Raw genomic sequence first — 19,352 nt, 5'->3', positions numbered from 1 at the left:
GTCGCCCGACGCCACAAAGCCTGTCACAGGCGGGAAAGGGGTTCGTTCGTTCGCCACTTTCAAAGTTTCAACTATGAGCGCTGTCAAGGCTCACAGGCTCCGAGAAGCACTGCAAACTGTACTGCTGGGAATGCCTATTATTTGCAAGTGATCGATTTGGTGTTTGGAGCCACACTGGCTTTGCAAACTTGAGTTGTCTAACCAAGGCAGCAACGAGACACCAAAAGTACGGCTGGGCACTAGAAGCAATGGTGCTTTTGAAAACGTTTGGGGACACCGAGTGGAGCTACAGCTCTCACTCGTCCTGCGTTATGTGACGGACACGGGAGTCAAGGAGCGATTTATCCGGTTTGAAGATGTGACAAGCGGCAAGCGAGCTGATGACATTGCCGCTCTTATTTTCCGTTTCTTGGAGGAAAATGAATGTAGTCTGGATAAAGTTGTGGCACAGTGTTTTGATGGCGCAGCAGTCATGGCATCTGGACTCAATGGGGTGCAGGCTAAAGTTAAGGAGAGGGCACGATGGCCTTATTCATTCACTGCTATGCACATCGACTAAATTTAGTACTGACTCAAGGAGCCTCAAAGCTTAAAGAATGCAAGGTCTTCTTTGCCAACCTCAATGGCCTTGCAGCATTTTTCTCACGATCCCCTAAGGCCACGCAACGTCTAATAATCAGTCTTTGGTGAGTAGGATACAATGCATGTTATTTTTTATTAAATGTGTATGTATGTTTCGCATTTTATTTCGTTAATATTAAATAGCCTATTATTAACAAAATAAAATGGCAAATAGCCTATGTTGCAAATTATTTGTTTTCTTTTATTTTCAGTGAATAGTTATGTGTCTTTATCATCACGGTGAAACTGCTTTGGGTGCGACAATGCGCTGTTTAGTGAACACACTGTATTTATTTTTTGGGGACTTAGAAGCTCAAAGTTTGTGGACCAGAAATGGATAGAAGAAGAATATTAATATAACTCTGTTGCACTCGACTATGTTCTTGCCTATTAGTTGAACTGTACTGTATTGTACTCTTCCCCTGCAATTCTCMGAAAAAAATGTCAATTTCAAGGTGACGCAACGCCTGGTTATACTGCGTTTCTGTCTAAATGTATAGTGTCTAGAGCCATGGCATCTAAATGATGGTAATAACAGGTGGATTAATTCGGGTGGGACTGTGTAGGACCTCACTGAAGGCCCAGGCGCCAGGCCCACGGCACGCTACTGCAGTATATACATATGATATGAGTAATGTAAGATATGTAAACATTATTAAAGTGGCATTATGTAAAGTGATTAGGGATCCATTTATTAAAGTGGCCAATGATTCGAGTCTGTATGTAGGCAGCAGCCTCTGTATCAGTGATGGCTGTTTAACAGTCTGATGGCCTTGAGATAAGAAGCTGTTTTTCAGTCTCTTGGTACCAGCTTTGATGCACCTGTACTGACCTCGCCTTCTGGATGGTAGCGGGGTGAACAGGCAGTGGCTCGGGTGGTTGTTGTCCTTGATGATCTTTTTGGCCTTCCTGTGACATCGGGTGCTGTAGGTGTCTTGGAGGGCAGGTAGTTTGCCCCCGGTGATGCGTTGTGCAGACCGCGCTACCCTCTGGAGAGCCTTGCGGTTGAGGCCGGTGTAGTAGCCGTACCAGGCGGTGATACAGCCCGACAGGATGCTCTCTATTGTGCATTTGTAAAAGTTTGTGAGGGTTTTAGGTGACAATCCACATTTCTTCAACCTCCTGAGGTTGAATAGGTGGTGGTGAAGAAAATGCAACCGCCTGTTTTCTTCACCACCACGTCTGTGTGGGTCGACCATTTCAGTTTGTCTGTGGATAGGGGACTGCTCCCTCTGCTGTTTCCTGAAGTCCACGATCATCTCTTTTGTTTTGTTGACATTTAGTAAGAGGTTGTTTTCCTGATACCACACTCCGAGTGCCTTCACCTCCTCCCTGTAGGCTGTCTCGTCACTGTTGGTAATCAAGCCCACTATTGTTGTGTCGTCTGTAAACTTGATGATTGAGTTGAAGGCGTGCATGGCCACGCAGTCATGGGTGAACAGGGAGAACAGGAGGGGGCTGAGCACGCACCCTTGTGGGGCCCCAGTGTTGAGGATCAACGAAGTGGAGATGTTGTTTCCTACCTTCATCACCTGGGGGCGGTCCGTCAGAAAGTCCAGGACCCAGTTGCACAGGGCGGGGTTGAGACCCAGGGTGAGCTTGGAGGGTACCATCTAATAGTATATACTACAGTTGAATTTTACTATGGTATTTATTCTATAGTTAAGTGTAAATACTACAGTATACTACAGTCAATACCACAGTACATACTGTAGTCCCGAAAAAACACTACAGTGAATACCACAGTAAAGTCTACAAAAGCAATACAGTGAATACTGTAGTATTTTGTTTGTGTGGGATGTGGGTGAGTGTCTAAACATAACATCCTGTACTGGTTGTTAGACAGCTATGCACATTGTTTATCTGGCTTACAGTAAAGACTGAGCACAACCATTAGATGGTTAATTCGGTGTGATATGTGTTCCCTTAATAAGAGATAATAGACCTTGTAATTAATAGCACTTGTCTGATATTGGCCTCTAGTGGTTTCATTGAATATCCCCAGGACTCTAGGCTACAATGGCATCATATCTCCAGCAGGTGGGGATACAGTGCTGTGCGGTAGCAGAGAGAACAGTCTATGACTAGGGTGGCTGGAGTCTGGCAATTTTTAGGGCCTTCCTCCGCCACCGCCTGGTATAGGGGTCCTGGATGGCAGGAAGCTTGGCCCCAGTGATGTACTGGGCCGTACGCACTACCCTCTGTTTCCATACAAGGCGGTGATGCAAATGGTCAGGATGCTCTCGATGGTGCAGCTGTAGAACTTTTTGAGGATCTGAGGACCCACAACAAATATTTTCTGAAGGGGAGCACACTACAGAAAATCCCAGAGAGAACCTGTACTAAACAAACAACAGCAAGACAGATAGCCAGGGGCACACCTCCAACCACTCCAACCACGTGTTCTCCTGAATTGGAAAATGTTCCTGTCCCGCAAGCATTCAAAATTTAGATACTACATTTGAGTGTCAGGGAAAATGTAAAAAGGTTAATACTGGGTGTAAATAGTTAATATTTTCTTTAGTAATGTAGTGGAGTAAAAGCAGTCAAAATTATAAATAGTAAAAGTACAGATACCCCCAAAAATATACCACTGGACCCCCCTTAGTATAACTTCTTTCAAAAATTCCTTCTGCAAAATCCAGGGTAAAAGGTGACATTCTAATTCCAATATGGTCTGCAGATTCCCTAGCAAAGAGAAGAGGCTGCCACACACTGCTGACAAACATTTCTAGTTTTWGCTACCAGAACAAAGACATTGCATGTGATACTGACTGCATTTCCTATTCACCACTACGACCTCCACTAACCCTATAGTGGAACCAGCTCTACTCATCAGCTTGTTTATTCTATTAGCATCACATTTGTTGATGTTTCCAGCCCACAGCAGCATAGACAATTGAGAGAGTGAAGCAGTGGAAGAAGAGGGAAAAAAGGAAGAATGTTATAAGATAACCATACAGTACATTTACCTGTGTAGGGGATAGTGGGGTATGCCATTTTTTACATTCAGCGTCACTAGGTCAAGGGAAATATAGTATTCTTTCTGACAAAGATATCTACATATATTTCAGGATGTTGTGTATCTCTGGAAATMATCAGAATTCATGTAAACATAACAGTTTTGAAAACACAGCTTATCTAAAAGTGATCTCTTGACTCATGTCACGATCGTGTGGAGGATTAACGGACCAAAACGCAGCAGTAGGAAAATAAGCCATCCTCTTTTTATTAAGAAGAAGGAGAACCGAAAACAAAACACTCTTACAAAACTAACAAAACAAACAAACGACCGACCGTGAAGCTAATAAACGTAGTGCACATACAGGCTACAAACGTTCAGACATAGACAATGACCCACAAACAGCTAAAGCCTATGGCAGCCTTAAATATGGCTCCCAATTAGAGACAACAGAAATCAGCTGTCTCTAATTGAGAACCCATTCCGGCCACCATAGACTTTCCTAGTAAACTACACACCCATAGACACAGCTAGATACATACACTCAACACAAAACCATAAACTACAACCAACACCCCCTCTACCATATAATACCCCAAAATACACACATACCCCATGTCACACCCTGACCTAACTAAAATAATAAATAAAACAAATAATACTAAGGCCAGGGCGTGACAACTCAACTTATCCCGGGTATGGGGTCAGTTGAGCATAGGGACTGGGAAAGTTGAGCCCCCTTGGGGTAAGTGGGTGTTAGTGTCCTGTGACAGTGGGTTTAATTCATGGAATGAGGGTGTGGTATATTGTATATCTTAAATGTATGCCTACAATATCACCGACCCTTCCATTTGTTGACCAGTTGTCTGGGACAGGGATGTTGTTTTGATWTGCCAATTCGTTGGCAAGTTCTCTGCATTTGAGGCTCCACGAGATTCTTGATATGTTTAGCAAGCTCAGACTTCATGGCATCAGATAAGACCTTATGTGCCTCTGCTACACTATCACAGCTTCTCTTTCACACAGGTACAGTGGGGCAAAAAAGTATTTAGTCATCCACCAATTGTGCAAGTTCTCCCACTTAAAAAGATGAGAGAGGCCTGTAATTTTCATCATAGGTACACTTCAACTATGACAGACAAAATGAGGAAAAAAAATCCAGAAAATCACATTGTAGGATTTTTAATGAATTTATTATGTTATGTTGTTAAATTCTTATTCTCATGTGTTTCAGTTTCTATGACAACTAAGCATCACGAACACTTTGTTATTCACAATGGGCTCACGGAAACAGCTGGCTCCCCTAATGCCTAATGCCGTTTCATCACCCCTGACCCAGTCGCAACACCACCCATTTTAATAGCCCTAGGAGCGACTGGATGATCCATAATGAGACTGTTGCACTGTCGTTAATGAGCTCCACTGCGGGATGGCTTCAGCAAAACCTATTAACAGTGTCTGATTGTAATTAGTCCTTTGGGAGCCAGAGATTCACCAGGTAATTTGTGTTTATCTGATGGCTATGTTCACACTAATGAGATGAGGCCATAATGATGTCTCCTGGTATTTGAGGCCCAACATCTCCACCTCTACCTCACAGTCACAAGACTGCTTGCTGTTTGGCTTTTGGGCATTGGGTTTTTCCTGTATAACCTACTAAGGTGACATAGTTTAGACAATAGTTCAAACTTTGATTTTTGCTCAGTCAGTATTATATGTTTTCATAATGAATCCTACTCCTATTTCCGACAATAATAGGCCTACATAAAGTTGCATTATGTAAACTGACCTGCATTTCCTGTTTTCATTTTTTGTCTGTAGGTTTCTGTGTGACACTATTGTCTGTGTCCTCATTAGTATGCTGTATAACCCTGCAGAAGTGTCCAGTGGATATCCAGGCTGAGAGAAGGCGAGAAAGGGGTGTGTGCAGGGGAACAATGAGAGAGGGGAGAGGGACAGGCCAAACTGAACAGTCCGTCCAGAGGGGCCAATCTATTCCCTGTCCCAAGCCCTGGAGGGTCATCCCAGGGTGCATCACTTCACCTCCTCTAATTCAATTATCTCTGGGCCATCTGCAACACCTCTGAGGCCAAAGGGACTGCTCACTGCCTGCAAAACCACACACACCACCTCCTTCACACATACATACAGAAGCACACACACTCACACTGACCACATCAACCATAGTTCCTAAATTGGTACAGTGCAGTCAATTTGTGAAGTAAAACTTTAGTTTGTTAGTCTAATTGACTGGACATTGACTGAGTCTCTGCACAGTGCTGTCACTACTTACTGTATGGAGGGGATTAATTATACTTTTTCCTGGGGTCCAACACAGAACTAAAAAAACATTTCAAACAATTAAAATACCTGACAGGTAATTTAACATTCAGTAAATGCTCTTTGGGAACAGAATCTGTCCAGTCATACGGTCGATCACATTAGATGTTCTCTTATTGTTTTCTTGAAGGTGGATTTACTTTTGAGTTGGTAAAGAATTCCATTCAGTGATCGCTCTGTATAAAATTGTAGATTTGAGGAGATTTGTCCTTGGCCTGGGGGGTATCAGATGCCCAGAATTTGCCTGTTTGGTTTAATGGTTATGTTTTTTGCTCGTATACACTTATTGGTCTGAAGAATACTATGTTTCCTTGAAAAATATAGCATTTCTAATGAAAACCCAAAGACTGGATTGTAAAATGTTTTCAACAGGAAGCCATAAGAGATTATGATGCATTTGGTTGACATTCATAGAAGAATGAAGAGCCAATCTGGCCGCCCTGTTTTGAGTGAGTTGGAGCTTTTTGTATATTGTTTTGCTGCAGATGACCATATGACTGGACAGTACTCTAAGTCTCATAGAACCAAAGATTGAATCACCTGATTCAGAGWGCTAGATGTTACATACATATTTTCTTGAGGCTGTGTCCCTATAGAGGCCTCATTAACCCCCTGGTGTTACATGGCGTGATTAGTGGCTTTGTGACTGTGATTGGGGTACTCATTAGTCAGACATGGCCTCTCTACTGCAGCAAAAAGTTGCAACACTGACAAACAAACAAACATGTGTGATGAAACAGCAGAGTCACTCTTACACACCAATATGCCTACACAGGGTTAGAGTTAATTCCGATATAACTAATCAAGTAAACTGAAATTCAAATTTCTGTTGGCATTAATATCACTCCATAATCTACTTCTCAATAGACTGAAAAGGGAATCTATTATTTCAAGTTTTTCCTTTTTTAAATTAAAATCTCTTCCTGAATTGAGTGAACTTAATTTAAATTGACCCCTACCCTGCTTCAAACAACAAGCATAGTAAGAAACACACAGAGTTGCACACACAGACATTTCTGATATGTATTTGACATACTGTACACACAGACATTTCTGATATGTATTTGACATACTGTACACACAGACATTTCTGATATGTATTTGCAAATCCAGACACAATGTGGTTTCAGTTATTAAAGCTGGGATCRGCAGTTTCTACATACATTTTTGGACTTAGAAATGAATGATATACAAGCTCCATGAGCTCCACCAGAAGCCAAAATATAAGCTTGTTTTACTCCAATGTTTAAACACTGCAAACACTGTAAATGTAAACAAACACTGTCCCAGTGAGCCCTGTCTGACTCAGACGTCCGTGGACATTGAACATACTGTCACTCCCTGACCATAGAGAGCTTTTATTCTCTTTGCTGTTTTTAATTTTAATTTTATTTCACCTTTATTTAACCAGGTAGGCTAGTTGAGAACAAGTTCTCATTTGCAACTGCGACCTAGCCAAGATAAAGCATAGCAATTCGACACATACAACAACACAGAGTTACACATGAAATAAACAAAACATAGTCAATAATACAGTAGAAGAAAAGAAAAGAAAAAGTCTATATACAGTGAGTGCAAATGAGGTAAGATAAGGGAGTTAAGGCAATAAATAGGCCATGGTGGCGAAGTAATTACAATATAGCAATTAAACACTGGAATGGTAGATGTGCAGAAGATGAATGTGCAAGTAGAGATACTGGGGTGCAAAGGAGCAAGATAAATAAATAAATACTGTATGGGGATGAGGTATGCCATGTAAACCATTAGGCTGCTGTAGCTGTGTGGCTGCTGCTGGAACTTGATGACTGGTTTAGCTTTGATGCGCTCGTGCAGAACATTGGCCCCTTCCAAACTCTTCTTAAGTGCGTTGTGGGAGTGGTACACAGGAGTTGGAGGTAGAGATGGAGAAGCAGCTGGGGTGCTGTCAGAGAACTCGTCATTTGGTTTGTGAACTTTAAAACAGATCCCGCTCAACCTTTTGTGAGTGAAATTCCGCTGCGTCCRCGAGTTCCACTGGCATTGCTCATCTGTACAGGACACCCCTGTCAATCATCCATACCCAGCATTGCACCTATTGTTAGAATAGTCAATTACAGTATGGAACACTCGTTAACATGGTGTTCACAGTTGACTAGTTTACACAGTTCCCTTTTAACTAGTAAGTTTAGGTTATGTTGGCCTCCCGGGTGGTGCAGTGGTCTAAGGAACTGTATCGCAGTGCTAMCTGTGCCACCAGAGATTCTGYGTTCGAMRCCAGGCTCTGTCGCAGCCAGCCGCGACCGGGAGGACCATGAGGCGACGTGCAATTGGCCCAGCGTCGTCTGGGTTAGGGAGGGTTTGGCCGGCAGGGATATCCTTGTCTCATAGTGCACTGGTAACTCCTGTGGCGGGCCGGGCGCAGTGCACACTGACCAGGTCACCAGGGTTACGGTGTTTCCTCCGACACATTGGTGCGGCTGGCTTCCGGGTTGAATGGGCATTGTGTCAAGAAGCAGTGCGGCTTGGTTGGGTTGTGTTTCGGAGGACGCATGGCTCTCGACCTTCGTCTCTCCCGAGTCGGTACGGGAGTTGCAGCGATGAGACAAGACTGTAACTACTACCACTTGGGGAGAAAAAGGGTAAATACATTTTATAAAATAAAAATTGTTTATAGTTTTATTGGTTAGGGGTAAGTCAAGTACCGTACAATGCTTTTTAATAACCTTATCTTTATCAAATGATCCATAAAGGGACCACCCTGAACATTTCTCAGAATACTTTTTACACCACTTACGTACATGTACGTGAGGGTGTGCAAGTTGTATATATATTTTTTTTTTCTATTGTTACTTCATCAGATTTCTAGTAACCCATTATACTCAATATTATGTTACTTTATCTCGAGTAACCCACATCACATCACAAATTCCTCCTCTACACCAGTGTTCTATTCATACAGGGGTTTAAATATTCACTCTAGTCTTCTATTTAACCTTTTCACACGTACCAACACACACACACACACACACACACACACACGGGTGTGATCATTCTACAGTGGTCCCTGTAGCTTACAATCAGTTTCGGTATGACGCAACAATCAGCATTTGAGCTGGCCACACTGTTTTTTCAGAAATATTTTGCACAAACACAGTCCTTACAAAGTTATGTCCAGAATGTGATTAGTTTATTTTTTGATGCAATGTTCAGACATTCACAGAAGTAGCTACAACATAACACAATCATCCAAATCAGAAAAATGTAGGCTACATTTGTCATAGCGCTAACTGAGGAAAGATTGAGGTAACACAAGCAGTCATATTTTTCTAACTCTCGGCTGACATAAACTACAATATGAATTAGCTAATAGCAATTACTATGTATAATTAATCCCATCATGTGTGAGCTCACCATTGATTGAAATAATTGAGTAAAACACTTTCTAGGAATAGAAAGTAATCCGACGATGTTTGTTTTTTCACAGAAAGCAAAGATAATAAGAGGAGACTAGATGAGTTTGGTCTATTTATAGTATGCATGTTGAAGGGGGTGTGTCGTCTACCATCGTTCACTTCCGGAAGTTCTCGAAAAATGAGTGAACCCTTACTCACCTCATTTTGTTATAACATCGTTAGTCCGACAGACGATTACGTGAAACCCAGTATGCATTGTTGTCACGTCCTGACCATAGAGAGTCCTTATTTTCTATGGTGGAGTAGGTCAGGGCGTGACTGGGGGGTTAGTCTAGTTTATATTTTCTATGTGGGGTTCTAGTTTTATTTTTTCTATGTTGGTGATTTGTATGATTCCCAATTAGAGGCAGCTGGTAATTGTTGTCTCTAATTGGGGATCATATTTAAGTAGCATTTTTTCCACCTGTGTTTTGTGGGATATTGTTTATGGGTAGTTATATGTCAGCACTCCATTGTTATCATGTTTCGTTCTTGCTTTATTGTTTTGTGCGTTTCACTAAATAAAGATGTGGAACCCAGATCACGCTGCACGTTGGTCCGAGTATGCTTCCAGTTCGTACGACGAGCGTGACAGAATATCCCACCACAACAGGACCAAGCAGCGTGCCCAGGAGGAGAGGGTAACATGGACTTGGGAGGAGATTCTGGACGGGAAGGGATCCTGGACTTGGGAGGAAATCCTGGTAGGACAGAATCGCCTTCCTTTGCGGGAGACGCAAGAAGAGAAGGGAGGACAGCGACGACGCCAGGGTTCGCGGCCACAGAGAAAGCCCAAAAGGAAGCCCAAATGTATTTTTTGGGGGGAGGCACATGGGGTTGTCGGCGGAAACGGGGAGTGAGCCAGAGCCTGTGTGGGAGTCGATAGAAGAAGGTAATGAGAGATACCGGAGAGAGGTTGTGGAAAGGAGTATGCTTCAGCACAAGCCCGTTGAAAAGTGCCTTTTCAGCCCGGCACCATCTGTGCCAGCTCTGCGCACCAAGTCTCCAGTACGCCTTCACAGCCCAGTACGTCCTGTGCCAACTCCTTGTACTCACCGTGCGAAGTGTGTTAAAGTTCCGGTACAATTGATGCCGGTTATACTCTCCCCATCCAACCTGACAGAGCTTGAGAGAATCTGCAGAGAATAATGGGAGAAACTCCCCAAATACAGGTGTGCCAAGCTTGTAGCGTCGTACCTAAGAAGACTTGAGGCTGTAATTGCTGCCAAAGGTGTTTCAACAAAGTACTGTAAATGTAATATTTCAGTTGTGTTATTTGTATAAATTAGCAAAAATTTCTAAACCAGTTTTTGCTTTGTCATTATGGGGTAATGCGTGCAGATTGATGAGGGGAAAAAACAATGTAATACATTTTAGAATAAGGCTGTAACCTAACAAAATGTGGAAAAATCTAAAGGGTTTGAATYCTTTCCGAATGCAGTGTATACTGGCACTGGGCCAGAGTGTCAATGTTGAACCCTGGCGGGTTAGGGTTATAGACTGTAGGTGAGTTACTGAACCTGAGAGATGAGACAAACTTAGAGCCTGTTTCTTGACAACGGTTTCCCCACAGAGTACTGTGACCGAACCGACGGTACATACCCCAGCATTAGAGATACCACCCCTTACCTAATAAAAGGTGGTGGTGTTACTTTTTCTGGCTGGTGTTTCAGATAGGGTGAACTGGACACAGAGGAATCTAGTGAATAACTTCTCACTCTCTCTGTCAATGGTATGAGATGTAGAACATAGCCTGTATGTTTATGTAGCAGGGGCCGTTCACTAAATTAAGTGAGTGGCGTCTATGTATACACATTTTTCATTAGCCATTTAAATTTTCTTTAAATTTCACATTAAATTGGTGGCAGTGTCGGAATTTGATTATACTATCATTACTTTTTTGATTGATTGGAACTGTATCTTATGTGTTTTTCTATTAATTATCTTCTCTCTTTCAGGTCTCTCCGCCCCTCAGATGGAGAACCATACATACAATGAGCATGTTCTCCTCCTAGAAGGGTTAAACGTCACCCACCAGTCCTCCTACCCTGCCTTCATCATCCTCCTTGTCATCTACATCTTCACAATGGTGGCCAACATCGGCCTCACAGTGCTCATCTGCATGGAGAGGAGCCTGCACCAGCCCATGTACATCCTCCTTTGCAACATGTCTTTCAACGATGCTCTCAGTATCACCACCTTCATACCTCGAGTGCTGAGTGATATTTTCAAAGCAAGTGCAGAAAGATATATTACCTATGTTGAGTGTGCCATACAAGCATTCTGCGGTCACATGTTTGCTACGACCGGACATACAATACTAATGATCATGGCTTTTGACAGGTATATGGCCATCTGCAACCCTTTGCAATACGCCACCATCATGAACAACACCATGCTGGTAAAACTGTGTGTGTTTGCCTGGGGTGTGGCCTTTCTCTTTGTGGCGGGCCTTATAGGTCTCTCTGTCCGCTTATCACGCTGCCGGTCAAACATTTTCAACCCTTTCTGCGACAACGCTTCGTTATTCAAGCTCTCCTGTGAGAGTGTGCTTATAAATAACATTTATGGACTATTTTTCACCACTATCTTCTTCATCACCTCCATGGGGAGTGTGGCTCTGACATACATTAGAATCGCCATGGTGTGTGTGAGGAGTAAGAGCAAGTCGCTGAACAGCAAAGCTCTGCACACCTGTTTCACACACCTGGCTGTATACCTCATTATGCTGATGACAGGTTTCATCATTGTCTTTCTTCATCGGTACCCACAGTGGTCAAACCACAGGAAAATGGCGTCCATTATATTTCCTCTGGTTGCTCCTTGTCTTAACCCAATTATCTATGGGCTGCAGTCCAAAGAGATTTACAAAGTGGGAAAGAATATGTTCCAGTCCAAGATTATGTCTCTTCGATTGTAATATACTTTTTAATGTGTAAAGGTGAATAAAATTGAAATGCCCCAATTGTAATGCTGTCTTTGTAAACCAGGCACAATGTTAATAAGGATCACCTTTTTTCAATTTTCGCCTAAAATGACATACCCAAATCTAACTGCCTGTAGCTCAGGACCTGAAGCAAGGATATGCATATTCTTGATACCATTTGAAAGGAAACACTTTGAAGTTTGTGGAAATATAAATTAATGTAGGAGAATATCACACATTAGATCTGGTAAAAGATAATACAAACAAAAAAACAAGATTTCTTTAAATACATTTTTTGTTCCATCATTTTTGAAATGCAAGAGAAAGGCCATAATAAAAATGTTCAGTTAGGCACAATTTAGATTTTGGCCACTAGATGTCAGCAGTGTATGTGCAAAGTTTCAAAATGATCCAGTGAAGCGTTGCAATARATTAGAAAATGTTGTAACAAGTCTGCGCAAATGTGCCGAATTGGTCAATTGATACATTTTAAAGTACATATCTATAGAGAACATACAAAAATGATATGGTAATAAAACATTTTCAGTTTACACACTCCCAGGAAGGTTCTACATGATGGAAAATTTGCTTCCCTACAGAAAAGACACTAATCTTCACACGGGGTGGGTGTGGGGCCAGAAACAGCAGGGGTGTTACATCTGCTCCTGCCACGCCCTCTACTTCTCATCCTGGACCCCCTAACCTGCCACCACTCCTCCAGTGCTCTCTCTCTCTCTCTCTCTCTCTCTCTGTGTATATGTGATTGTGTGAGTGGAGACAGGTGTGCTGGAAGCAGAGCAGATTCCCACCAGCTGCAACCTGTTCCATAATCAAGAACCCTACAAATACTCAGCCCTGCCACTTCCACGCTGCCAGATCATAGCCTCTACTCAGTCAGTCTGCATTTCTAGCTGTTGGTTCCTGCATAGATTTTGTTATCCTGTTGTGCCTGTTTTCCCTAGCCTCACGTACAGTCCCGTCTACTCTGATTCTGGTACCTGTCTCCAGTCCCTCGTCTTCTCAGTCCTGCTTCCCTGCCCTGGATCCCCGCTCTACTGCTTCATTGGATTCCGCTCCAGACCTGCTTACCCGGTTCCTAATCTCCTTGTCCTCAGCCTCAGTCCGGATTCCCTACTACCTGCCCGAGATTCTCCTGGACTGCACCCCATCTCCTCTCCCACTTTTCAATAAATACATTGGTTACCTGTCCTTGTCTCCTCATCTGAGTCTGCATTTGGGTTCACCTGCTCCTCACCTCGTAACAAGGGGTTCAAACTTTGAAACCCATTTCCTACATTTGAATATAAACATTTATTTAATCAAACAAAACTATGCTACATTTTATCTCTGGGACACTCAGGATGACCAATCAGAGCAAGATTATTGAATGTGAGTACATTATTTACCTTCAGAGGTGAATGTATCAAACCAGTTGCCGTGATACATTTTTTGTTGTTGATGTGCACTCTCCTCAAACAATAGCATGCTATTTTTTCACTGTAATTGTCACACCAGCCTTCACTTTGGCTCCCCCTCTAGTCCAGCTCAGGTTTTCGGGGTCGCCGGCCTTCTAGCTGCTGCCGAACCTACTGCTGGCAAACGCCCTTCACTCATCAACCCCGGACTCTCGTCATCATTACACACACCTGGTTCCAATCCCCACTCTATCACTGTATATGTATACATACTCCCTCTGCCATTTGTCTTTGTTGGTCATTGTAAATGTTACTTGATTTCCTGAGAGGAATCTCTCCTACTATTTCCTGTGCACTTTATATTTTGCACTTTGGGTTCGCCCTGTGCCTTTTGTTAGTGAAGATATATTTTGAGCACAACAGCGTTTTGGTTTCGTCCCTCTTTGATCTCTGGTGCTTAAATAAATTCASTAGTTCTAAACCTGCGACTGCCTTCTGCCTACTCCTCTCTACACCAGTGACAGTAATAGCTACTATAAATTGGACAGTGCAGTTAGATAAACAAGAATTTAAGCTTTCTGCCCATATAAGACATGTCTATGTCCTGGGAAATGTTCTTGTTACTTACAACGTCACGCTAATCACATTAGCGCACGTTAGCTCAACCATCCCGGTGGAGGAACACCAATCCCATAGAGGTTTAATAAGGGTTAGCAAATAAAATCTGTCAAAGCAGCAGTGGGATTTGCTGAGGCCAAATTTTCTCCTCCTTGCCATTAACACTAATCTATCAATTCAGCCTGCCCACAACCTCACTCCTGTATATTGATATATACACTTTGACAAATCCAATCAGTAGTCGGAAGAGAATCATCATTGGAAGACAGCTGAAAAGCATAGGCGCATCGGCATACAAGTGATATTCTAGCCAGATTTTAAATCCACTGAATGAGCTACTTAGTTCATAGAACTGCGGTTACGTAAGTACAGTGCCTTCTGAAAGTATTCACACCACTTTTCCCAAATGTTGTTGTGTTACAGCCTGAATTAAAATGATATTGAATTAAGATTTTTGGGTCAATGGCCTACACACAATACCCCATAATGTCAAAGCGGAGTAATGTTTTTCAATATTTTTTTACAAATGAAAAAGTGAAATGTCTTGAGTCAATAAGTATTCAACCTCTTTGTTATTGCAAGCCTAAATAAGTTCAGGAGTAAACATTTGGACTCACTCTGTGTGCAATAATACTGTTTAACATGATATTTTAATGACAACCTCATCTTTGTACCCCACACATATAATCATCTGTAAGGTCCCTCAGTCGAGCAGTGAATTTCAAACACAGATTCAACCACAAAGACCAGGGAGGTTTTCCAATGCCCTGCAAAGACTGGCACCTATTGGCAGATTGGTAAAAAAAGCAGACACTGAATATCCCTTTGAGCATGGTGAAGTTATTAATTAGTTAGAGTTTTTACTTAGATCAGCTTGAAAATGGCTGTCTAGCAATGATCAACAACCGACTTGACAGAGCTTGAGGAGTTTAAAAAAGAATAATCTGCAAATATTGTACAATCGAAGTGTGCAAAGCTCTTAGAGATTTACCCAGAAAGACTCACAGCTGTAATTGCTACCAAAGGTGATTCTAACATGTATTGACTCAGGGGGTTGAATACTTTTTAATTTTCATTAATTAAAAAAAGACAATTCAATACATTTTTATCCCAATTTGTAACACAACAAAATGTGGAAAAAGTAAATGGGTATGAATACTGTATACAGTGGGGCAAAAAAGTATTTAGTCAGCCACCAAATGTGCAAGTTCTCCCACTTAAAAAGACGAGAGAGGCCTGTAATTTTCATCATAGGTACACTTCAACTATGACAGACAAAATGAGAAAAAAAAATCCAGAAAATCACATTGTAGGATTTTTAATGAATTTATMAATGTGTTGATTGGATTTGCCCCAAACATAACACTTGGTATTTAGGACAAAAAGTTAATTGCTTTGTCACATTCTTTGCAGTATTACTTTAGTGCCTTGTTGAAAACAGGATGCCAATTTTGGAATATTTGTATTCTGTACATGGTTCATTCTTTTCACTCTGTCAATTAGGTTAGTAATATGGAGCAATCACAATATTGTTGATCATCCTCAGTTTTCTCATATCACAGATATTGTACTCTGTATCTGTTTTTGAGTCATCATTGGCCTCATGCTGAAATCCCTGAGTGGTTTCCTTCCTCTCCGGCAACTGAGTTATAAAGGAGGCCTATATATTTGTAGTGACTGGGTGTATTGATACACCATACAGTGTAATTAATAACTTCACCAAGCTCAAAGTGATATTCAATGTCTGCTTTTGATTTTTTTTTGTCATCGAGCAATAGGTACCCTTCTTTGCATGGCATTGGAAAACCTCCCAGGTCGTTGTGGTTGAATCTGTGTTTGAAATCGACTACTTGACTGAGGGACCTTACAGGTAATTGTATGTGTGGGGTAAAGAGGTGAGTTCCGTGCATTCTGAAAGTATTCAGACCCCTCCCTTTTTCCACATTTTGTTACGTTACAGCCTTATTTTAAAATGGATTTAATACAAAATGTTATTCATCAATCTACACACAATACCCCATAATGACAAAGTGAAAACAGGTTTTAAGATTTTTTTGCAAATGAAGCAAAAAACAAAAACATAAATACCTTATTTACATAAGTATTCAGACCCTTTGCTATGAGACTCGAAATTGAGCTCAGGTGCATCCTGTTTCCATTGATCATCCTTGAGATGTTTTTACAATTTGACTGGAGTTCACCTGTGGTCAATTCAATTGATTGGGCATTATTTGATAAGGTCCCACAGCTGACAGGTCATGTCAGAGCTAAAACCAAGCCATGAGGTAGAAGGAATGGTCCGCAGTGCTCCGAGACACGTTTGTGTTGAGGCATAGATCTGGGGAAGGGTACAAAAAAAAAATCTGCAGCATTGAAGGTCCCCAAGAACACAGTGGCCTCCATCATTCTTCAATGGAAGAAGTTTGTAACCTACAAGACTCTTCCTAGAGCTGGTTGCCCGGCCAAACTGAGCAATCGGTGGAGAAGGACCTTGGTCAGGGAGGTGACCAAGAACCCGATGGTCACTCTGACAGAGCTCCAGAGTTCCTCTGTGGAGACGGGAAAACCTTCCAGAAGGACAACAATCTCTGCAGCACTACACCAATTAGGCCTTTATGGTAGAGTCGGCAGATGGAAGCCACTCCTCAGTTAAAGGCACATGACAGCCGCTTGGAGTTTGCGAAAAAGCCTCCTAAAGGACTCTCAGACCATGAGAAACAAGATGCTCTGGTCTGATGAAACCAAGATTGAACTCTTTGGCCTGAATGCCAAGCGTCATGTCTGGAGGAAACCTGGCACCATCCCTACAGTGAACCATGGTGGTGGCAGCATCATGCTGTCGGGATGTTTTTCAGCGGCAGGGACTTGGAGTGTCACGACTTCCACCGAAGTCGGCTCCTCTCCTCTCCTTGTTCGGGCTCCTTGTTCGGCTCCTCTCCTCCTTTGTGACGCGCCTGACTGGTATTCTTATATTCCGTGTTGTTCATGAGGTATGTTTATTTGTTAAACATACATTTCGTGACTGTTTGCGCGTTTTTGCACTTTTGCCAATTGGCTGGAGGTTTTGACGCAGTTGTGTCCGTCTGTTGGTTTCTCCTGCCTCAATGAAGTGTGCGCCTGTTCACAACCCTCTGATCTCCTGCACCTGACTTCACTACCAGTACGCACACCCTTGACAGAATATCACACCACCCATGGAGTCAGCAGGAGCAGGTACCCTGGTCAGAGGATTCGAGGAGCGCGTCGGGAACACTCGGCAATGCTTCAACATCTCGGTGCCATGATGGATCGCGTTGTCCAGACCATGGACCGCTGGGAGAGACAGGAAGTCTCTCCAGTGCCTCGACCAGAGCAACCGGGGTTACCTCTACCCGTCCCTCCTGGATCCAGTCCCAGTGGCATGCGTCTCTCCTTTCCCAGGGAGTATGATGGGACTGCAGCACGGTGCCAGGGGTTCCTATTACAGCTGGACCTATACCTGGCCCCGTTCACCCAGCTCCCTCGGGAAGGGAGAGGGTGTCCGCCCTCATCTCATGCCTCTCGGGGACAGCTCTGGAGTGGGCAAACGCTGTGTGGGGAGAAGGAGAAGCGACGTTGGACCACCAAGAATAGCTCTTACACTTGAGGCAGMGGATGAGGAGCGCCCAGGAGTTCGCCCTGGAATTCCGGAACTTGGCCGCCTGAGCAGGATGGAATGACAGGGCCCTTATCGACCACTACCGATGCACTACCGAGGACGTCCGACGGGAGTTGGCCTGCAGGGATGCCACCATCACTTTTGACCAACTGGTGGATCTGTCCATCCGGTTGGATAACCTACTGGTCACCCGCGGACGTCCACAGAGGGCTCTGTCGGTTCCATCTTCCAGCACCCCCGCTCTGGTGCCCATGGAGCTGGGAGGGGCTGCGCGTAGTGAGGCTGGAGGAGGGGCCTTCACGTGCACCATCTGTGGCCGCAGAGGGCACACTGCCGGTCGGTGCAGGGTTGGTCCCTCTGGGAGTCGAGGCAGCAGGCAGGGCACTCTGGCATCATCCCAGGTGAGTCTGCACTCTTCTCATCCAGAGTCCTCTGTTGTCCAACTGTTTGTACCTGTTTGTTTTCCTGAGTTTTCCCCACATTCCCAGCATAAGGCGTTTGTCGATTCAGGCGCGGCTGGGAATTTTATCGACAGAGCGCTCGCCCTTAGTTTAGGGATCCCCATTATTTCTGTGGTTAGACCTTTCCCGGTACACGCTCTGGATAGTCGACTATTGGGGTCCGGGCTAATCAGGGAAGCCACCATCTCCCTGGCCATGGTGACACAGGGGGATCACGAGGAGAGAATCAGTCTCTTCCTCATTGACTCTCCTGCGTTTCCCGTGGTACTAGGCCTTCCCTGGTTAGCTGGTCATGACCCCACCATTTCATGGCAACAGAGGGCTCTCACGGGGTGGTCGCGAGAGTGTTCGGGGAGGTGTGTAGGTGTTTCCGTTGGTGCTACCATGGTGGAAAGTCCAGACCAGTTCTCCACTGTGCGTATCCCCCCAGAATATGCCGATTTGGCTCTCGCCTTCTGTAAAAAGAAAGCGACTCAATTACCACCCCATCGACGGGGGGATTGTGCGATAAATCTCCTGGTAGACGCTGCACTTCCCAGGAGTCACGTGTATCCCCTGTTGCAAGCGGAGACGGCTACTATGGAGACATATGTCTCTGAATCCCTGCGTCAGGGGTACATTCGGTCCTCCACTTCACATGGAGGTCTGCGCCCGTGCATTGACTATCGAGGTCTCAATCAAATCACGGTGAGGTACAGTTACGTTTGAAACACACAGACTGCGTCATTGCGTTTTGATACACCAGAAGTACATTCATTTCCAATGGAACGCTGCGTTTGCCTTGCAGCATTGCGTTGCAGAGGCAGTTGCAGTGCGTTCTGTGTGGTGCATTTATCGAACATATGCATCAAATTGTATGTGTAGACTTGACAGATAGTAGCAAAATATGAATGTAGATTTTTTTTGTTGCACACATATTCAGTAAACAAATGTGGGATTAC

General features: G+C 43.5%; 1 protein-coding gene across 1 annotated transcript; it reads left to right on the top strand.

The window, feature by feature from the left end:
- Window positions 1-8,436: 8,436 nt before the first annotated feature.
- LOC111950161 (olfactory receptor-like protein COR6) lies at window positions 8,437-12,320 on the top strand. Its single transcript, XM_023967562.2, has 2 exons — window positions 8,437-8,541; window positions 11,313-12,320. Exon 2 carries the CDS (start codon window positions 11,330-11,332, stop codon window positions 12,272-12,274), a length of 945 nt encoding a protein of 314 aa, XP_023823330.1. The 5' UTR covers window positions 8,437-8,541; window positions 11,313-11,329; the 3' UTR covers window positions 12,275-12,320.
- Window positions 12,321-19,352: the final 7,032 nt, after the last annotated feature.

The sequence above is a fragment of the Salvelinus sp. IW2-2015 genome, linkage group LG23 (genome assembly GCF_002910315.2).
Source record: "Salvelinus sp. IW2-2015 linkage group LG23, ASM291031v2, whole genome shotgun sequence".
In the NCBI taxonomy this organism is placed as follows: domain Eukaryota; kingdom Metazoa; phylum Chordata; class Actinopteri; order Salmoniformes; family Salmonidae; genus Salvelinus; species Salvelinus sp. IW2-2015.
Note: the sequence above shows the minus strand (reverse complement) of the source record. Positions and strands in the feature narration are given on the sequence as shown.

Excerpts from the sequence above, each read along its gene's own strand:
- LOC111950161 (XM_023967562.2), top strand. The coding sequence starts at position 11,330 with ATGGAGAACCATACATACAATGAGCATGTTCTCCTCCTAGAAGGGTTA.